This window comes from Meles meles, chromosome 15, assembly GCF_922984935.1.
Source record: "Meles meles chromosome 15, mMelMel3.1 paternal haplotype, whole genome shotgun sequence".
Taxonomy (NCBI): Eukaryota; Metazoa; Chordata; class Mammalia; order Carnivora; family Mustelidae; genus Meles; species Meles meles.
The window spans coordinates 68,157,878-68,178,626 of NC_060080.1; the positions used below are offsets into that span (position 1 = coordinate 68,157,878).

General features: G+C 41.7%; 1 protein-coding gene across 3 annotated transcripts in view; it reads right to left on the reverse strand.

Annotated features, from left to right (window-relative positions):
* ACYP2 (acylphosphatase 2) overlaps nucleotides 1–20,749 on the reverse strand; it is a 182,611-nt gene that overhangs the window by 134,482 nt on the left and 27,380 nt on the right. The window contains exons 4-5 of one of the 3 annotated variants that reach the window (XM_045979981.1): nucleotides 13,333–13,423; nucleotides 12,352–12,391 (exon numbers count right to left, since the gene is read on the reverse strand). The exons of the other annotated variants lie outside the window; for them this stretch is intronic. Of the exons in view, the coding sequence (XP_045835937.1) occupies nucleotides 12,368–12,391; nucleotides 13,333–13,423 (115 nt within the window). The 3' untranslated portion in view covers nucleotides 12,352–12,367. Of the gene's footprint in view, nucleotides 1–12,351; nucleotides 12,392–13,332; nucleotides 13,424–20,749 lie in introns of those variants that run through there. 3 annotated transcript variants of the gene reach the window in all.

Sequence of the window (20,749 nt, forward strand, 5' to 3'; positions counted from 1 at the left end):
AGGTCCACGAGCTACCAACTACAGACAGTGAGCGGAGGGCTGACTGCAGCGCAGTTCCTCACCACTCCCCCCCCTCCCCCTCCAGCTCACTGTTCCTAGGCCAGGAGCGGAAACTGACCATCTCCACACCCATTCACCATCAAGGGTTATACACGCTGTCTGGTGTCACGGATTTGAGGAGATGAAAGAAATTTAACTCAGCCCATCACTGCAGTTGCTACAAATGCGTTTACAAATAAAAGCACATGATCATATTCAACAACATCAGTGTGAAAAGCCTTACTTAAACAGGACTTTTGTGTTATCCCTTCGCATGTATTTTTAAAAAGTACGGTTGGAGGAAATATAAATTTTTAAAACCTGTTAGTACAAAGAACTCAACAACTTTTTAAAGAAAAACAAGCTTCTCAAAAGAGGAGAAATGTAATTAGAAATGTATTAAGGCCTAAAAAGCTGTTTTTAACTTGTTTCCTAAGAAACCAAAAATAGAATTGACAAGTCTAAATTCCAAAGAAGCTTAGATCTACTTAGTCTATTATTAAATTTTCCAATTCAGATTTTTAGAATCACTAACTTAAGGGGTGAAGAAATCTCTTACATGAAATAAAATTAAGTCCCCCTGTTAATTTTGTTTATAATTCTCCTAACGCATGAAAACTGACCTTCACAAACAAAGAAACTACACTGTTGCTCTCCAGCAGGGTAATTACTAGCAACCACTAACACATTGCAATTCTTACATAACCACAAGTGACACCAAGAGAGTCTGCTCAACTTATGCAAAGAAAAATTCCTGGCAGCTAAAGTTACTTATTTTTTTGTAAATTCAGTCATCGGAAATGAAAACTCTCAAGAGACAGGAAACAATTAACTCATCCTTCTACAGTATTTCCTTTTTGTTTTAGATTTCATTTATTTATTTGAGAGAGAGAGAGTACGAGAGAACATGAGAGGGGAGAAGGTCAGAGAGAAGCAAACTCCCTGTGCAGCTGGGAGCCTGATGCAGGGCTCGACCCCGGGAGCCCAGAGCCATGACCTGAGCCAAAGCAGCTGCCCAACCAACTGAGCCACCCAGGCGTCCCAGTATTTCCTAGTCTAATTGCTATCTTCAGTGCGAGGACACTTATGACTAAAAATTGAGCTCCTGTGTCTTATAGTTCTTTTAGGTAGTTTTGTGGTACTGAAAGGGTCCCTGTTTGGGGTTGGTACAGAGCAGACATGAAGGAAAGCCAGCAGGAAACCTTGGGAATACAAGATCTGCCCATAAGCTTCAAAAGCCAGCATACTCCGCCTCATGCAACCATTACGCTCCCCTCACTAACCAGCTACAGGAAGAGCAGCAGTCAGAGGTTGACCATGACTGCGAAACTATGTGCCATTCCAGGAGTTCAGGAGCTTTAGATAAAGTCAAGAGAATATAAAAGTCATACCCTCCCTTCTGTGGCTTATCCAAATCCTAAACTGCCCTTCCCAAATCCCCTATTCAGAATCCCTGCTCTCAAGAATTTTCAAAGTCTAGGGAGAGATGTGAATAGGCTTCCAACCATCAAAGAGGTTATGTCTGGTCTATGACCGAAAGTGTTTTGGGGGCACCTAGGCGGCTCAGTCAGTGAGGCATGTGACTCTTGATTTCAGCTCATGATTTCGGGATCCTGAGATCAAGTCCCATGTTGGTCTCTGCCCTCAGCATGGAGTCTGCTTCAGATTCTCTCTCCACTACTCCTACCCTCCCCCCCACACTTGTGTGTGCTCTCTTGCTCTCTCCCTCTCTAGAATAAAAATTTTTTTAGTGTTTTTAATAAAATATAATTGGATCCGGGGGTCAAAGTTTCCCAATTGCATACAATGGACAATAAAATACCATTAAGTGTCACCAAATTATAAAAAGGAGAAAAAAACTGGAGCCAGATTCCTTCCTGAGGCTTCTTAGGAGAATGAAGAACAGTTGTACCCCCTCCCAGACTTTAAAAAGGAAAAGGGGTGCCTAGGTGTCTCAGTCAGTTGAGCAACTCTTTATTTCAGCTCAGATCATGATCTCAGGGTCAGGAGATGGAGCCCACAATGGGCTCCAGGCTCAGTGTGGAGTCTGCTTGAGATTCTCCCTCTCCCTCTGCCCCCTCCCCCGCCACACTCTCACTTGGTCACACTCTCTCTCTAAAATAAATAAATCAAGGAAGGAAGGAAGGAAGGGAGAGAGAAAGAGAGAAAAGGAGAATGGAGGCAAGTTACAGGCACCTGCAAGGATGGCCTCCCAAGGGCTCTTAAGTATATACTTGGAGAACAGACTAATCACCTAACAGTAACACTGAGATCTCAGAATATAAAAACTGACTGCTAATTCATATAACCCAATGTCAGATACAGACACACTAGGGGGATGAGGAAAGCTAAGTGTGGTATAAGCAGTGTAACAGAGTTACATCCTCATCTAGCATAATAAAACGTCAACAGATTCATCTAGCATAATAGAAAGTCAAAAGAGATATATGTACTTTATACTAAGTATACTTGAAGGATATTATTTAGAAATTCAAAGGAACACCCAAAGAAATCATTAAAACTATTGCTGAGGAGCAGGATGGGATGGTTTGGAGAGGGGAGGCTACTGTTTGTTACTTTTAGCACTATTTCACTTTTAAAATAAGGTCATTTTGGGGCGCCTGGGTAGCTCAGTGGGTTAAAGCCTCTGCCTTCGGCTCAGGTCATAATCCCGGGGTCCTGGGATCGAGCCCCACATCAGGCTCTCTGCTCTGTGGGGAGCCTGCTTCCTCCTCTCTCTCTGCCTGCCTCTCTGCCTAGTTGTGATTTCTCTCTGTCAAATAAATAAAATATTAAAAAAATAATAATAATAAATAAATAAGATAAGGTCATTTTTAAAAATAAAAAACAAAACTGGGGCGCCTGGGTGGCTCAGTGGGTTGGGGCCTCTGCCTTTGGTTCTGGTCATGATCCCAGGGTCCTGGGATGGAGCCCTGCATCGGGCTCTCTGCTCAGCAGGGAGCCTTCTTCTCCCTCTCTCTGGGCCTGACTCTCTGTCTACTTGTGATATCTGTCTGTCAAATAAAATCTTTAAAAACAAAACAAAATTAACTTAAAAACACACAAGGCAGAGTTTTCCTTAGGTGGGAAAAAACTATTAATTTTTGTGGGCCTTTCCTATGAGCTGTTTGTCAAGAATGTCTAGAGTGGGGCACCTGAGTGGCTCAGTGGGTTAAAGCCTCTGCCTTCTGCGCAGGTCATGATCTCAGGGTCCTGGGATGGAGCCCCACATCGGGCTCTCTGCTCAGCAGGGAGCCTGCGTCCCCACGTCCCCACCCCCACCTGCTGCTCTGCCTACTTGTGATCTCTCCCTCTCAGTCAGATGAATAAATAAAATCTTTTTAAAAAAATGTCTAGAGGGGCGCCTGGGTGGCTCAGTGGATTAAGACGCTGCCTTCGGCTCAGGTCATGATCTCAGGGTCCTGGGATCGAGCCCCGCATCAGGCTCTCTGCTCCGCAGGGAGCCTGCTTCCTCCTCTCTCTCTGCCTGCCTCTCTGCCTAGTTGTGATCTCTCTCTGTCAAATAAATAAATAAAATCTTAAAAAAAAAAAATGTCTAGAGTAACAAAGATATAGCTGGTAGACTACAGCTAGTTTGAAGTCAAAATCCTAGAGGTTGAATTCTTCTAGTAATTTTTCTCATATAAGGGCCAGATAAAAGTATGTGTTTGTTTAGGTCAGTGATGCCCGTATTTTAGAAGTGGAAGACTGGAGGGAGGGGCAGGGGTGGCACCTGGATGGTTTGTTCAGTGGGTTAAATGTCTGCCTTCAACTCAGGTCATGATCCTGGGGTCCTGGGATGGAGCCCCCCATCAGGCCCCCTACTCAGCAGGGAGCCTGCTTCTCTCTCTCCCTCTGCCTGCCTCTCCCCCTGCTTGTATGCATGCTTGATCACACTCTGTCAAATAAATAAGAAAAAGAAGAGAGAGAAAGAGAAAGAAATGGAAGGTTGGAGAGAGAAGGGAAAGGCTCTCGTGGGCATGACCACTATTTTACAGAAACTAATAAAAGCCAGGCAGACCCAACAAGTCAAGAAGAATACCATAGAAGGACTCAAGAACTCAAGAACACAGTGACCATTTGGCGTTAGCACAAATGACGCTACACATGTTAATTGGCCCAGGAACAGTCATTGCTGAAATTACAGACTGAAGTTGTCCAGAAAAGGTTAACATCTATAAAAGAGCTTCAACTTGGGGGGGTGTGAGGTAAATGGATGAATATAATACACTTTAGTAGTTTACAAAGAAGAGCATCGAAAATGTGTAGGGAAAAAAACAAAAAAACAAAAAACCAACACCACCACACCACCTCTAACATCCCTAATTGGCTCTTTTGGCAACAAAACAAAATTAAGTTTTACAAATCCCACCAGGTTTAAAGGGATGGAAACTGTGCCAAAAATAAAGCTCTGGCTCATCTTACCAGTGTTTCACCTTGGTTGCCCACTTTATATGCTATTTAATTGAATTCATGCAATACAAATTTTGCCTTTGTCATCCCTAGTTCTCCAGAAAACTCCAATACTTAAACTTTTATTTCTAATGGTTATAAATACACCCATACTACAACTAATGTATTATCTATAATAATCATATTCTCTAGTACTGATGTCTTATTATCCATGTTACATTTCCCAAGAGAGGTTTTATATTCATTTTCACAGTTCTTTATTAAATGGAATTTCTTACTTTAATTCAACAATTACCATATATATATATTTTTTAAAAGATTTTATTTATTTATTTGACAGACAGAGATCACAAGTAGGCAGAGAGGCAGGCAGAGAGAGAGAGGAGGAAGCAGGCTGTCCACAGAGCAGAGAGCCTGATGCGGGGCTCGATCCCAGAACCCTGGGATCATGACCTGAGCCGAAGGCAGAGGCTTTAACCCACTGAGCCACCCAGGCGCCCCAACAATTACCATATATATTTTTAAATAACTGCAGATATATAATACTTGATTCTATTACACCTGTCTAAATATTATCCTAGTAATGTGTGTAAAGTTATATTATTAATGCTTCCTTTGGTAATATCCCATTACTTTTTATGGCCCCTAATTCACCATTCATGTTGCCTTTTTCCTTTATTGAATATTTTGATGTAGCAGATTTGACACAGTGGTTTTGTCTGGGGCATGTCTGTTGGCATAGAGCCAGCAGCAAGGTACACATTTTGAGAGGTCCATACCAAAATATAGAAACACCTTATTCTAAATTACAGTAACACTAGGAGTGGGAGATGGGATGGTGCGAGGCCCTGGGATGGTAAAGGAACCAGGAGAAGAGTTTCTGGTTTGCATATAATATGGTAAATTTTTTTAAATTAGCTTGTGGGGCACCCAGGCCTCACAGTCGGGTAAGTGTCCGACTCTTGGTTTCGACTCAGGTTGTGATCTCAGGGTCACGAAACTGATCCCACTGAGCTCCAAGCTCAGTGCAGAGTCTGCTCAAGATGCTCTCTTCTTCTGCCTATCCCACCTCCCACACACACTCTCTCTTTCTAAAATAAATAAACCTTTTTTAAAAATTGGCTTGTTATTAAGAACTTAGCAAAATATTCCAGACTCAAAACAAGCATATCCGTACAGAATGACAACAGACCATTAGCCATTACCCTCTCTTTAGGTATCCCCAACACCACTCTCCCCCACAGACTTCCTCATGACAGTCTGAAGCATTGCAAATAAAGTTACAGACATCATAACACATATACTTCAAATACTCCACTATATAGCTCTGAAAAACAAAGCCCTTTCCTATATAATCATGATGGTAATATCACAACTAACAAATTTAACATCAGTTTCTTAATGTTCTTTAGTTCCCAGGCCATATTCAAATGTCCCCCAATAGTCCCTCAAGTATCTTTCAAGCTGGTTTATCCAAATCAAGAAAAAAAAAAATTAGTATCTATATTTCTGACAGAAATATAGAAAGACCTTAGAATTACAAAATCTAGACGTAGGTGTTCATTATGCTATTCCCTCACTTCCTATTCATTTGAAAATATTTATAATCTAATGTTCAAAATAACTGCATATTACGTTGTTACATATTTGTCTAAATGCATGAAAGAGAAGTTTCTCAATCATGTTACTGGGCCTTGTCCTGTTCAATATGGTCATTAATTACTTGGACAATGATATAGAAATAGCTTTGTCAAATTTCCCAGTTGATGAGCTGGGAGAAATAATGGAGGTGCTGGACCCCTGAATCAAGACCCAAAAACATTTTAACTAAATATAACAAGGATTGGTGAAAGGAGTGGTGATAATATTGGATATATTTTTTATGTTCAGCGAAAGCTGGAAGCAGAAAGACAAAAGATGTAGTAATGAGGAAGGGACCTAAGGACTGCCTTGTAGCTTTCGTGATGGCTACAACAAATGGAATTGTTGGAAGCATAGAGAAAATACCCTTGAGTCTCCTTGGCTAACTGAGGTTGATAACTGAGACTGCACCCACATTAAAAAATAAACAAACAAACAAAAAACAAACGAGGCACCGAGGCACCGCTGATTAAAGCTCCCGTTTTGCTATGTGACTGTCGGAGCTAAAACGCACAGCAGCAAATTTAGAGTTCACACTAGCGTGTTTTGGTGTAGTAAGGCACTGTATCTTCTTCACTGACTCAAAACCCTTATAAGGGTTCCAGGGATTTTGGAGAGCTAATCTGCAAATGTCCATTAATTGTCAATAAGGAGCCACCTAGATTTCCTGCCAGAAGATCCCAGTCCAAGTGCACAGGTTTTCCCCTGGGGTAGAAGAGGGAGGGAGACTCTTTGAAACTCTGCTTCAGAGTGCTCTACTCTTACCAAGACAGACACCCCCCACCCCAGCCTGAAGCACCTGTGATCAGATCAGACACAGCTTTGGAAAGCATCTTATCAGGGACAGAGCTTGGTGATTATTTTCAAGTGCAATTTCCTTCTGCCTCAAGTTCTAAAGGACTTCTGCTGTCTCTAAAGTGCAAGAGAGAGAAGACCAGGAAAGACAGAGAATGCGTGTGTCCTACTAGATCACTTCTCAGGATCCTTCTAGATTTAAAATTTTAATATGATTGCTTTCAAAGTACAACCTAACATCTTGGGAATTTGTAACTGGCAGTATGCAAAAACATACTCCTGATAGCACAAAGTAAGGCAGAGCACCAAAAAAGGAGATATAAAACCCCCAAGATAAATTTGAGTGTAATAAGCTATAAATCTCAAACCATTTAGAAAGGCAGTATTACTTAACCCACCTAGTCTACACCGTGTCTTCAAGATGGTTACATGGGAGATAAGGTTGTTTGCCAAAAGGAGGACCTCAAAAGGATAGACATAGGGGCCCAATGCCCCTAGTTGCCACTTAAATTAATTTATCTTAACTTTTTAACCCACTTGTATTTTTGGCTTAGATTGCTCCTTTGCCAAATCTCTTCCTCATATTTCCTGCAGTGTTCTCTCAGGCCTACTGCCAAGGCCACCCAATGAAATCCAAAGTGTTTCTGCCTTCATTCTTTGCCATTTCAATTCTTCCTGCACATTTCCTTAATGACTTTTTCTAAGTTCTCATGACTGGGTCATTCACGCACACCCTGCCCCCCCACCAAAGCCTTCTTCAATAGCTCCTCGGCACACAAGAATTTAAGGCAAAACTCAGAAGCCTGGCAGTTAAATCCGTACCAATCAGGCTCTAGCTCCCCTTCATAATGTCCCCAAAGCAAGAAGTCTAACCTCTGTGGTCTGAACTATTCCTCTGCCCCCATGTACACCAAAGATTCACTCCTGGAAGCCACACCTTGGCCCATGCCACCTTGTGTTTTATGGAATCCCCTTCTTTCATTCTCTTCTAAATATGCCAATGCTACCCACCCCGGGAGCCCAGATTCCCCACTTTTAACCTCCTCAGCCAATAGCTATCCTTTGGTCTTTGAGGTTCAACCACACTTCTTTACCATTTGACAGAATGTTCCCTATATTGGTAATTAGCTTATACATGTATAGGGGTTTTTATTGTTTTTTTTTTTTAAAGATTTTATTTATTTGTCAGAGAGATTGAGAGAGAGAGCGCCTGAGCACAGGCAGACAGAGTGGCAGGCAGAGGCAGAGGGAGAAGCAGGCTCCCTGCTGAGCAAGGAACCCGATGTGGGACTCGATCCCAGGACGCTGGGATCATGACCTGAGCTGAAGGCAGCTGCTTAACCAACTGAGCCACCCAGGCGTCCCACATGTATAGGTTTTATTGCCTCAGGTAGATTGTCATCTCCAAGGTCAAGGACTTTAGCTTTTTAAATTTTTTTTTCTTAAGTGCCCGGTGCAATGGTTTGCATGCCAGGGGCTCAGTAAGTATGGAGCGATGAGTGATTCCCAACACTTGTAAACCACTTCTCTTTGGTTGAGATTATTTTGCCTACAAACACCAAACTTCCGAATTGTCTCCCTAGCTTTATCATGCCATGAATGAACGAGTTTCCTCAATTAAAAAATACTGCAATCCACAGCATGCTTATTGTTTAGCATAGAGGGTCTCAAAGACAGATTCTGGCAATTAATACCCTCTTGTAGCATTTAACAAGGGTGAGTCACTTTAGACAAGACAGTGTCATATTCTAGAAATACCTTCTTCACACTGTGACAGATAAGGGAAAATACAATGACTTTAGGCATACTAAACCAAAAGTGGATCTTGATAAATCATAGATGACTCCCATATGTGGGCATGAGTATAGTCAATATCCCGGTCAATGTTCTCCCTACTCAAAATTTAATCCATGGACAAGAAAAACACACATCAGTTGGGAGCTTGTTAGAAATACAGAGTCACAGGCTCTACCTCAAACTTATTCGGTAAGAATTCTGCCTTTTCTGCAGGGTTGGTTCAACATCCGCAAATCAATCAATGTGATAGAACACATTAATAAAAGAAAGAACAAGAACCATATGATACTCTCAATAGATGCTGAAAAAGCATTTGACAAAGTACAGCATCCCTTCCTGATCAAAACTCTTCAAAGTGTAGGGATAGAGGGCACATACCTCAATATTATCAAAGCCATCTATGAAAAACCCACCGCAAATATCATTCTCAATGGAGAAAAACTGAAAGCTTTTCCATTAAGGTCAGGAACACGGCAGGGATGTCCATTATCACCACTGCTATTCAACATAGTATTAGAAGTCCTAGCCTCAGCAATCAGACAACAAAAAGAAATTAAAGGCATCCAAATTGGTAAAGAAGAAGTCAAACTATCACTCTTCGCAGATGATATGATACTATATGTGGAAAACCCAAAAGACTCCACTCCAAAACTGCTAGAACTTGTACAGGAATTCAGTAAAGTGTCAGGATATAAAATCAATGCACAGAAATCAGTTGCATTTCTGTACACCAACAACAAGACTGAAGAAAGAGAAATTAAGGAGTCAATCCCATTCACAATTGTACCCAAAACTATAAGATACCTAGGAATAAACCTAACCAAAGAGACTAAGAATCTATACACAGAAAATTATAAAGTACTCATGAAAGAAATTGAGGAAGACACAAAAAAATGGAAAAATGTTCCATGCTCCTGGATTGGAAGAATAAATATTGTGAAAATGTCTATGCTACCTAAAGCAATCTACACATTTAATGCAATCCCTATCAAAATACCATCCATTTTTTTCAAAGAAATGGAACAAATAATCCTAAAATTTATATGGAACCAGAAAAGACCTCGAATAGCCAAAGGAATATTGAAGAACAAAGCCAAAGTTGGTGGCATCACAATTCCGGACTTCAAGCTCTATTACAAAGCTGTCATCATCAAGACAGCATGGTACTGGCACAAAAACAGACACATAGACCAGTGGAACAGAATAGAGAGCCCAGAAATCGACCCTCAACTCTATGGTCAACTCATCTTCGACAAAGCAGGAAAGAATGTCCAATGGAAAAAAGACAGCCTCTTCAATAAATGGTGCTGGGAAAATTGGACAGCCACATGCAGAAAAATGAAATTGGACCACTTCCTTACACCACACACGAAAATAGACTCCAAATGGATGAAGGACCTCAATGTGAGAAAGGAATCCATCAAAATCCTTGAGGAGAACGCAGGCAGCAACCTCTTCGACCTCAGCCGCAGCAACATCTTCCTAGGAACAACGGCAAAGGCAAGGGAAGCAAGGGCGAAAATGAACTATTGGGATTTCATCAAGATCAAAAGCTTTTGCACAGCAAAGGAAACAGTTAACAAAACCAAAAGACAACTGACAGAATGGGAGAAGATATTTGCAAACGACATATCAGATAAAGGGCTAGTATCCAAAATCTATAAGGAACTTAGCAAACTCAACACCCAAAGAACAAACAATCCAATCAAGAAATGGGCAGAGGACATGAACAGACATTTCTGCAAAGAAGACATCCAGATGGCCAACAGACACATGAAAAAGTGCTCCACGTCACTCGGCATCAGGGAAATACAAATCAAAACCACAATGAGATATCACCTCACACCAGTCAGAATGGCTAAAATTAACAAGTCAGGAAATGACAGATGCTGGAGAGGATGTGGAGAAAGGGGAACCCTCCTCCACTGTTGGTGGGAATGCAAGCTGGTGCAACCACTCTGGAAAACAGCATGGAGGTTCCTCAAAATGTTGAAAATAGAACTACCCTATGACCCAGCAATTGCACTACTGGGTATTTACCCTAAAGATACAAACATAGTGATCCGAAGGGGCACGTGTACCCGAATGTTTATAGCAGCAATGTCTACAATAGCCAGACTATGGAAAGAACCTAGATGTCCATCAACAGATGAATGGATCAAGAAGATGTGGTATATATACACAATGGAATACTATGCAGCCATCAAAAGAAATGAAATCTTGCCATTTGCGACGACGTGGATGGAACTAGAGCGTATCATGCTTAGTGAAATAAGTCAATCGGAGAAAGACAACTATCATATGATCTCCCTGATATGAGGACATGGAGAAGCAACATGGGGGGGTGGGGGGATAGGAGAAGAATAAATGAAACAAGATGGGATTGGGAGGGAGACAAACCATAAATGACTCTTAATCTCACAAAACAAACTGGGGGTTGCTAGGGGGAGGTGGGATTGGGAAAGGGGGAGCGGGCTATGGACATTGGGGAGGGGAGGCGAACCATAAGAGACTATGGACTCTGAAAAACAACCTGAGGGCTTTGAAGGGTCAGGGGTGGGAGGTTGGGGGAACAGGTGGTGGGTGATGGGGAGGGCACGTTTTGCATGGAGCACTGGGTGTTGTGCAAAAAGAATGAATACTGTTACGCTGAAAAAATTAATAAAAAGGGAAAAAAAATTAAAGTAAAAAAAAAAAAAAAAGAATTCTGCCTTTTAACAAAATCCCAAAGTGATTTTAAAAGCACTTGAGAACCTTAAATGAGCACAGCTGATTGTACAGGAGTTTTTGGAAGGAGGCATCAATGAGTATGGAATTTTCTCATCTTTTCAAAATAGCTTATACCAGTGGCTCACATAGGTTGCTCACTACCCACAGGGTTTCTGGTTCGGTAGGTCTTAGGTGGGAGCAAAGAACAGGCGTTTCTAACAAACTTCCAGGTAATGCCCGTGGCGATGCTGCTGGTCCAGAAACCGCAACCATTAGGTTGCACCATCCCAAAATAACACGCTGCCTATTCTGGAAATTTTGCTTCAAGCGTACTTCCAGCAGATGGGAGAATACTGAGCTAGTTAACAGGTAAGAGAAAAGAAGTGGCAGCAAAAATATTTCCTTTTTGTTACAGGAAGGTAGTTGTTAACACGCCTTTGTACACAATGGGGTAAAAACAGCTGAAGAAGTTACTATAGCAACAGCTCTGTTCGCCACAAAGTCTTTCTCCACCAACAAAAGGAATCCCACCTTACGTCAATTCTATTTCAACACAGAATCATCAGAAACAAAAACCATGGAAAACATCCCATTCATTAAATACTACAGATAACAATACAGATTTAAGATGGATTTGAAAATGACTCTGAGCTCTGGATTTGGATTCTTTGGGCAAGCAATGAAACAAAAGTGTAAGCATTTATCAGTATGGCTCTAAAACAAGAAAAGGAGAATTGAGAAATGTAATACTTACGAATTTTTTTTTTTAAACATTTATTTGACAGAGACAGATCACAAGTAGATAGAGAGGCAGGCAGAGAGAGAGAGAGAGGGAAGCAGGCTCCCTTCTGAGCAGAGAGCCCTATGTGGGACTTGATCCCAGGACCCCGAGATCATGACCTGAGCCGAAGGCAGCGGCTTAACCCACTGAGCCACCCAGGCGCCCAATACTTACGAATTTTTTAATGTCTTTTTAAGAAGAATCCCAACACCTTTTCTGAAACAAAGACTCTCAAAATTATAAATAGAACAATATACATATAAACCAAAGAGCTCCACCTAGAGTTTGCAAACGGGTTCTCATTACTTGAACACACGAATGACAAAGCACTATTTACCAGTATCTATACACTACTTTTCACTGATGTTGAAAAGATATTTTTACAATACCTTTATAAAAAGAGTAATTTCCTCAAGTGTGAGGTAATGTTAGCTAAGAGGAGAAAGTAATTTTTTTTTATATAAACCTGTCTGTAACCTTTTTTTCCCAATAACTTGGCAGCCTTGTCACTGTGACAGATTTAAAAACCAGTCTCCTAAAAGCAATTAATTAAAAAGTGGAAATAGTGTTCATCACCGCACAGAGAAGACAGTTTTAAAAATGGACTCTGGGGGCATCTGGGTGGCTCAGTTGGTTAAGCACCTGAATGTCTGATTTTGGCTCCCACCATGACCTCAAAAGATCCAGGCATGCGGAGTCTACTTAAGATTCTCTCCTTCCTTTCCTTCTGCTCTCCCCACCCACTCTTGAGCTCTAGAAAGAAAGAAGGGAGGGGAAGAAAAGGGGGAAGAGAAGGGGGAAGAAAAGAGGAAAGAAAATCACTCTCACCTTGTTTTATGACCTTGAGCAAGAGGATTTCCAGCCCTGAGTTTTCTCATCAGTAGGGGTTCTGCAAGTTTAGTTCTCAGCCCTGACTGCACACTGGAATCCTCAGGGAGCAACAGAGATGGACTAGTGTCTGGTTCCACCCCCAGAGATTTTTATTTAATTGCTCCAATGTGGGGCCCAACCTCACTGACAATTAAAAAAAAAAAAAGCTGCACAGATGATTCTGCCATGCAGACTGGTTGCATCAGACCAAATGCTCAAGCTCTTCACCTCAAGTGTCTGCGGCTCTAGGTAGTGGCTCATAGTAGCATTAGGTGTTTGAGAGTCACCTGAAGGGCTGAAGGGCTTGTTCCAATAGACTGCTGGAGCCGTCCCGGGGATTCTGATTCAGAGGCAGCGCGTGAATTTCCATTTCTTTTTCTTTTTTAAAGGATTTTATTTATTTATTTGACAGAGAGAGAGAAAGAGAGAGAGAGATGACAAGTAGGCAGAGAGGCAGGCAGAGAGAGAGGAGGAAGCAGGCTCCCCGATGAGCAGAGAGCCGGATGCGGAGCTCCATCCCAGGACCCCAGGATCATGACCTGAGCTGAAGGCAGAGGCTTTAACCCACTGAGCCACCCAAGTACCCCTGAATTTCCATTTCTAACAAACTGCCACAGAGTGTTGATGTTATGAGGCTCGGATCATACGTGGAGGATTACTGTTCTAGATGAGGACCTCAAAATGACATTCTCCAAATCCCCCAAATGATCCTTACCCTACCATAACAAACCACAGGTCGATATTGTTAATGAGCCTCCCAGACTCCAACCGCTCTCCCACCAGTTCCTATACCACACTACCAACACATTTACTATGCTAACCCACAAATCCTATGGTCACTCCCTTGCCGGACACTCTCCAGCGACTCCCCAGTGCTAATACAGGGAAAGGACAAATTACCATGACATTCAAGGCTTCTCACAGTTTAACCCCAAACCACTTTTCTAGCTTCAATTTCCGCTAGTCCCCAAAACACACAATGGAGGCTCTTTCAGCTCAATGTCTTTGTATTAAATATTCCTTTCTCCTGGAATGTCCTTATTCTCCCTTCTTTTCCTGACATACACGTCACCATGCAGCATGCCAGGCACTGCGCTAGGCACCGAGAATTCAAGGAAGAACAGGACAGACAATTCCTTCCTGGAAGGAGCCTAGAGGGGTGTGACGGCAATTGCTGAACAGTGAACCAACCCAACACATGATAATTATCCCTGCTCACTGTAGTGTGTGTGTCTGTGTGTGTACACCCACATTTTTTTTAACTTTCTGTATATTATGTTTGGACATCTTAAAAAACCTTCGGGCTGGCGGAGGAGAAAGTGGACACTGCCTTTCCTGGGGACTAACCAATTCTTCCAGGTAGCAGAGTTCCTCCCTGAGTTCACCTTTAATATGCAAACAAAACAATCCAGACAGAGCCCTACCCCTCTTCTATCACACCCGTGCATCCCAGGGCCAGGTCCCCGGCACTAAAACCCAAAAGCCCTCTGGAATTCTTCAAACTACCCAATCCTCAGCTGTTCACCATGCCCTGTCTTGCCTTTCCCTTGGAAACCCTGATACAGGCTCTGGCCTAACCTTCCCTTTGCTCCCTCCTGACCGTGTGGCAGGCCATCCCCTCCGTCTCAAAGAACTCTAGTATAATACTCTTTTCCCAGGCTGTTGTCTCCTGCTGTGGCTGCAGCAGACTGACCATCTCATAAAAGAACACAAAGCACTTACCTTCCGCACCAGGTGATGGAAAAGCTGGTCACAAGTACGGATGGCCAGTAGCACAAACAAGAAAGTGTGCTGCAGGCTTCTGGGAAAGTTTGCTTCCAAGACGTAAACCATAGAGCCGTCCCTTCCTTCAGCCTTGAATGTGGGTGAGGCTAGGAGCAGGGGCAGTCATTTTATAACCATAAGGAAAGACCAAGAGAATCCTTCACAACAAACAGCTGACACAGATAGTAAGACAATTACCTCCAACGTGCTCTGGTCTCCAGCCTCCTTTACATCTGCGGAGAACCAACCCCTATTTGTCTGAGCCACTTGTTTATCAGGGTTCCTGTTACTTACAGCAGCTGAAAGCACTCTCTTCAGGTACAGGTGCTGGATAGTAAGCAAGTAATTCTCCCTAACAGCTGTAGTATGCGTCGTGAAGCAGCAGAGCCTGCGCTGAGAGGGTCTAACAGGGTGGGTGGGGAATCATCAGGGAGGCTTGGAGGTAAAAATTGCAGGTTGGCAGAGCAGCCCCTGCAGAAGTCCCAAGTGTGCAAGAGCATGGTGTGGTGGAGGGACTAAAAGTCAGTGCAAAGAACAGTGGCACCAGAGGCCAAAAGAGAGGCAGCGCCTGGAATGCTCCCCAAGGCAGGAGAGGCACCCTTGCACAGTGCACACACACACCCCCACCCACCGCACGCCATTCCAGGCCCCACCCTGGCCTGAATCAACCCGTAGCCACATTTCCGTAGTAGACTGGACTTGTCACAGTACATTCAACCATCTTTGTACCCCCAGCAGCTAGCAGGGGAACATGGGAAGACACATACTAGACATCTGCTGGATAAAACATTATCATGATAGAGTATTTTAACTATTAAAATTCATCTCCCAGGGACACCTGGGTGGCTCAGTGAGTTAAAGCCTCTGCCTTCGGCTCAGGTCATGATCCCAGGGTCTTGGGATTAAGCCCCACATCGGGCTCTCTGCTCAGCAGGGAGCCTGCTTCCCCCGCCCCTCTCTGCCTACTTGTGATCTCTGTCTGTCAAATAAATGAATAAAATCTTAAAAAAAAGTCATCTCCCAAAGTTACAATCCGATAAGGGACCTGACTGATTATAATTTTTGAGGCCCCATTCTGCAAGTAAGTCCCATTACCCATGCAGGCATGCCTTCTCCACATGATTGACTGAGATGCCTGTTCCAACAGGACCTTAACAGGGTTAAAATATTATGTGAATTCTGATAAGCCAAAAAGTCCTGTAAGATCCTAAATATGACTATTTTCTAAAATCACTAGGATCTTGACTTTAATATCCCGGCAGAATATAGTTCCATTATTAATCAAAATAATATCTGCATTTATTTGTTTGTATTTATTTATTAGGTTTTATTTATTTATTTATTTGTCAGAGAGAGAGTTAGAGAGTGCACAAGCAGGCAGAGTGGCAGGCAGAGAGAGAAGCAGGCTCCCTGCGGAGCAAGGAGCCCAATGCGGGACCCAATATCAGGACCCCGGGATCATGTGAGCCCAAGGCAGTGGCCCAACCGACTAAGCCACCCAGGTGTCCCTGTTTGTATTTATTTTTAAACAGTGAGTTTATGGATAACTATTTCATTTCCATTTCTTAAATCTATACAATTGTTTACTCACAAAAGTACATAAAACAAAACTTTTTCATTCAGGAGTCCTTAGTTTATTCAGTATTTATCTGAAAAATACTTAATTTTTATAATTGAAAGTGAACTACCAATTTACATTTAAAAAGCACATGCCTGGGGCGCCTGCGTGGCTCAGTGGGTTAAGACTCTGCTCAGGTCATGATGGGGGGGGGGGGTCCTGGGATCAAGCCCCGCATCATGGGGCTCTCTGCTCAGCAGGGAGCCTGCTTCCCCCTCTCTGCCTGCCTTTCTGCCTACTTGTGATCTCTGTCTGTCAAAGAAATAAATAAAATCTTAAAAAAAAAAAAAAAAGCACATTCCTTTGTTTGACTCATGTCTAGGAATCAGTACTTCAAAACTACAGGGATATAGGAATAAGCACACAATGTCAGTGCTGTAGTGGGGGAACCTAGTGGAGAACAGGATGTCATTGGTTAGAATTGCTGGCACAGGGTGGTAATAAAAAGTGACCCAATTTTAGTTGGCTTTCTCATTTTCAGGTTCCCTACATGCAGGCACCCTCATTGCCTGTACCAGGCAGATGCTCCCACTGCCCTGCTCTGCCGGGTGCACAGCTGCTTGTCCCCACCCCCCGCACCCCCCCAGGCTCAATCACAAACCGACAGCCTCCTCTACAGCATGAAGCTCTCAGCTGGGATGTCACCTCCATGGAAACCTCTTCCTTGGCCATCCCATCTGAAGTCGGAAAACCACCACTACTCCCTTCTATCTGAAAGTATCTAGTTTATTTATTGTTTATTTATTGTGGGTCTCCCCACACAAGAAATTGAACATCATCTCTGGCTCACTGATGAATGCCAACACCTGGAACTCCCTGGGACACATAAGAAGCCAAATAAATAATTACAGAATAAATGAAAAAGAAATGCATACATAAATATGCATGCTCACTGTAACAAGATTCATAGTAGCAAAAAATTACAACAATACAAAGGTCCAACAGTAGATGAATGATTAAATTATGATTGATCCAGGGGCACCTGGGTGGCTCAGTGGTTTAAGCCTCTGCTTTCGGTTCAGGTCATGATCCCAGGGTCCTGGGATCGAGCCTTGCATCGGGCTCTCTGCTTGGCAGGGAGTCTGCTTCCTCCTCTCTCTCTCTCTCTCTGCCTACTTGTGATCTCTGCCTGTCAAATACATAAATAAAATCTTTTTTAAAAAATTATGATTGACATACAGTGGAATATTCTGCAAGGATTTAAAAGGACACTTACTGCCATGAAAAGATACCCATGTTACTATAACAGCGTTGTATGGTGACAGACTTGTGGTGAGCAGGGCATAAGTATAGACTTGTCAAATCACTACGATGTACACCAGAAACTAACGGAATATTGTATGTCAACCAAACTTCGGATTTTAAGAAAAGCTATCCACAAACTACAAGTGCCACAAAGTACCGCGAAATGCTTAAAAGTTGCAGAATAATATGTATAGCATGATTCCATCGTTGCAAGTTATCAGGAGATGAATGTAACCATATGGGCATATATAGTTGTGGGTTTTTTATAATAACAGGATTATACCATATGTATTTTTAACATGTATACATGTTTTATGCGCATAAGTAAAAATGTGTAAGACTATGATCTTGGAAAGACAGGCAAGGCCTACATCTTTTAGGCCATATGATTCTATAGCACTTGAATTTTGGGAACAACCATGTAAACCTGCAAATAAAAAAAAAAAAATTAACACATTTATTGTGTAGCGGGTACACTGAAATAGGTTTCAAGCTACTAAAAAATTGAGATATCTTTTTAAAAAATATTTTATGCCCACATTTTCATACGTAAGTTAACTTTAAAATATATAACAATAAATATTTTAAAAGTGTATTTATTTTATTTATATTTCTAAAAGTAATTAACTCATAACCAAGATGTCTTTCAATAACTAGATGGATAAACTTACTGTGGTATACCCATACAGTGGAGTACTATTCAGCTCTAAAAGGAAATGAGCCAAACCCATAAAATGTACAGCACCAAGAGTGAACCCCAAGGTAAACTGTGGACCTTGTGTAGTTACAATGTGTCAATGCAGGTTCATCCTTGGTTTAAAAAAAAAAAAAGTGCCATTTTTTGGGAGTGATACTGATAATTGGGGAATTTCTGCATATGTGGGGGAAGGCATATATGGGATATGATTAGGCCTTCTTCTCAATTTTATTATACACCTAAAATTTCTCTTAAAAAGTAGTCTTTTAAAAAAAAGCTTTAAAAATGCCACTGTTTCTGTAACTTTTAAAATTCAATGTATACATTGAATATACACCTAACCAAAATCTGTTTTTTGAAATAAATTCCAAGACCACACACACATACACACACACACACCCCCCAAAAGAAGGAAGGAACTCTCAATCCAGGAAAAGACATGGAGGAATCTTACAGGCACGTTTCTAAGCGAAAGAAGCCCATCTGAAAGGGCTGAATACCATGGGATTCCAATTACATGACATTATGGAAAAAGTAAAACTGTGGAGACAGTAAAAAACATGACTGGTTGGCAGGAGTTAGGGAGGGGGAGGGAAGAATAAATAGGTGGAGCAGAACTGTTCTGTAGGATACTACAATGGTGGATACGTGTCATTATAATTTGTCAAAACCCCATAAAATATACAACACAAAGAAGGAACTCCAATGTAAACTACGGGCTTTAGTTAATAGCAGTGTATCAATATTGGCTCATCAATTGTAACAAATGTGCTACACTAATATATGATCTTTATAATATAAAGGAAAGAGGGGTGGGGTTGGGGGACAGATGTGAGGGGATGGATGGGAACTCTACTTTCTGCACTTAATTTTTCTGTAATCCTAAAATTCTCTTAACAATAAAATCTATTAATTTTTTTAAAATTAATTTTTATTATATATATAATGCATTTATTATATATATTATATATATATAATGCATTCTGCATTTCTTAAATTATTATCTTACCAAATTCACATATCTAAAATATAAACTTTTGTAAGGACCGATTTAGAAACTGTCCCTGCTCCCCTTCCCCTAGGGAATTTACTTGGAGACAAGTCCCGGAAACCAGCTCCAGGTAACAAAGCCCAGATACAAGGGTGGGTCAGGCCAGGTGGAGACATCCGATCAGTGGGGGGGATGCATACTGTCTCCCTGGTTACCAAGGAGTAGGGGCCCCCCACCCTTTGGGGGCCTTTTTGGTGCCAATCCTAATCAAGGTGTAATAGGCTGGTTCTAACGTCTACTTGGGTAAATTATAATTCAGTTGGTCACCTAGCATCACTGTGGAGTTTCCTGTGTGTGTTACAATTTCATTGGTCACCTGTGCGTGGCCAGGCCCGACCGCATGGCCTTTGCCCTTAAAAGCTAGTCTGTGCAACAGAAGGGTCGCCCTCTCTTGTGAGAGGTGCGGCCCCGAACCTTTGGTTAGTCTTGATGCTTGGAGCGAAATAAAGCTTTGCTTGACCTTCGCTTTATATCAGTCTCGCTCCTTTAATCACAGACCCATTATTGGGGCATAACAACTTTTAAAGCAAAAACCATGAATTTAAGCATTTTTACTAAAGATGTTACATTCCAAAGGAAAATAAATGACAGTATTTAAGGTCTAAAACCTGATGTGAGAACTCCAGCTCCACTATAGATATTTTTAATTTCTAATTTCTCATTGGAATGATTTATATCATAAGGTTACATGAAAATTTTTTCCAAAATTACACCTCTTCAATGAATTTTTGTCCTAAAAAATGTCCAGGTCTTCTGTATTTCAGTAGAATATCGAATGGAAGACACACATACACACACACACACTCATACAGAACATTCAAAGGAATTTCCTTAACAATCCCATGTACTCATATAAGAAATACTGATGGATAGGGCATAAAAGTGTTAGTTCAATGCTTTGAGATCACCTGATGAAAAAGTTAGGAAAAACTAGCAATTCTGATTCCATAGAAATTCACGCCACTAATGGTCTGCCAGAGAAACGTTATTTTTAAAATTTTTAAATAACTTTGCATTGGACACTACCTAATTGTTTACAAAATCTATTCCAATCCACTGCTCTAAACTAGAAGTTCAAAACAATGGCATTTCTCAGAGCAGAAGGCTGTTAAAATTGGCCATCTCACACAAATGCTAAATATCTGTGGAAGAGATAAACAGAATGATTTCAGTGAATCCACCCCTATTCTACTTTTAACTCTTAAACTATGAACACATTTTAAATTCATGTACATTATCAACTCTGTAGACAGCCACAGAACCTTAGCTGGGCAGGATCTAGGAGGTCACCTCCACTAACTTACCACCCTATAAGATCTTCCACGACCT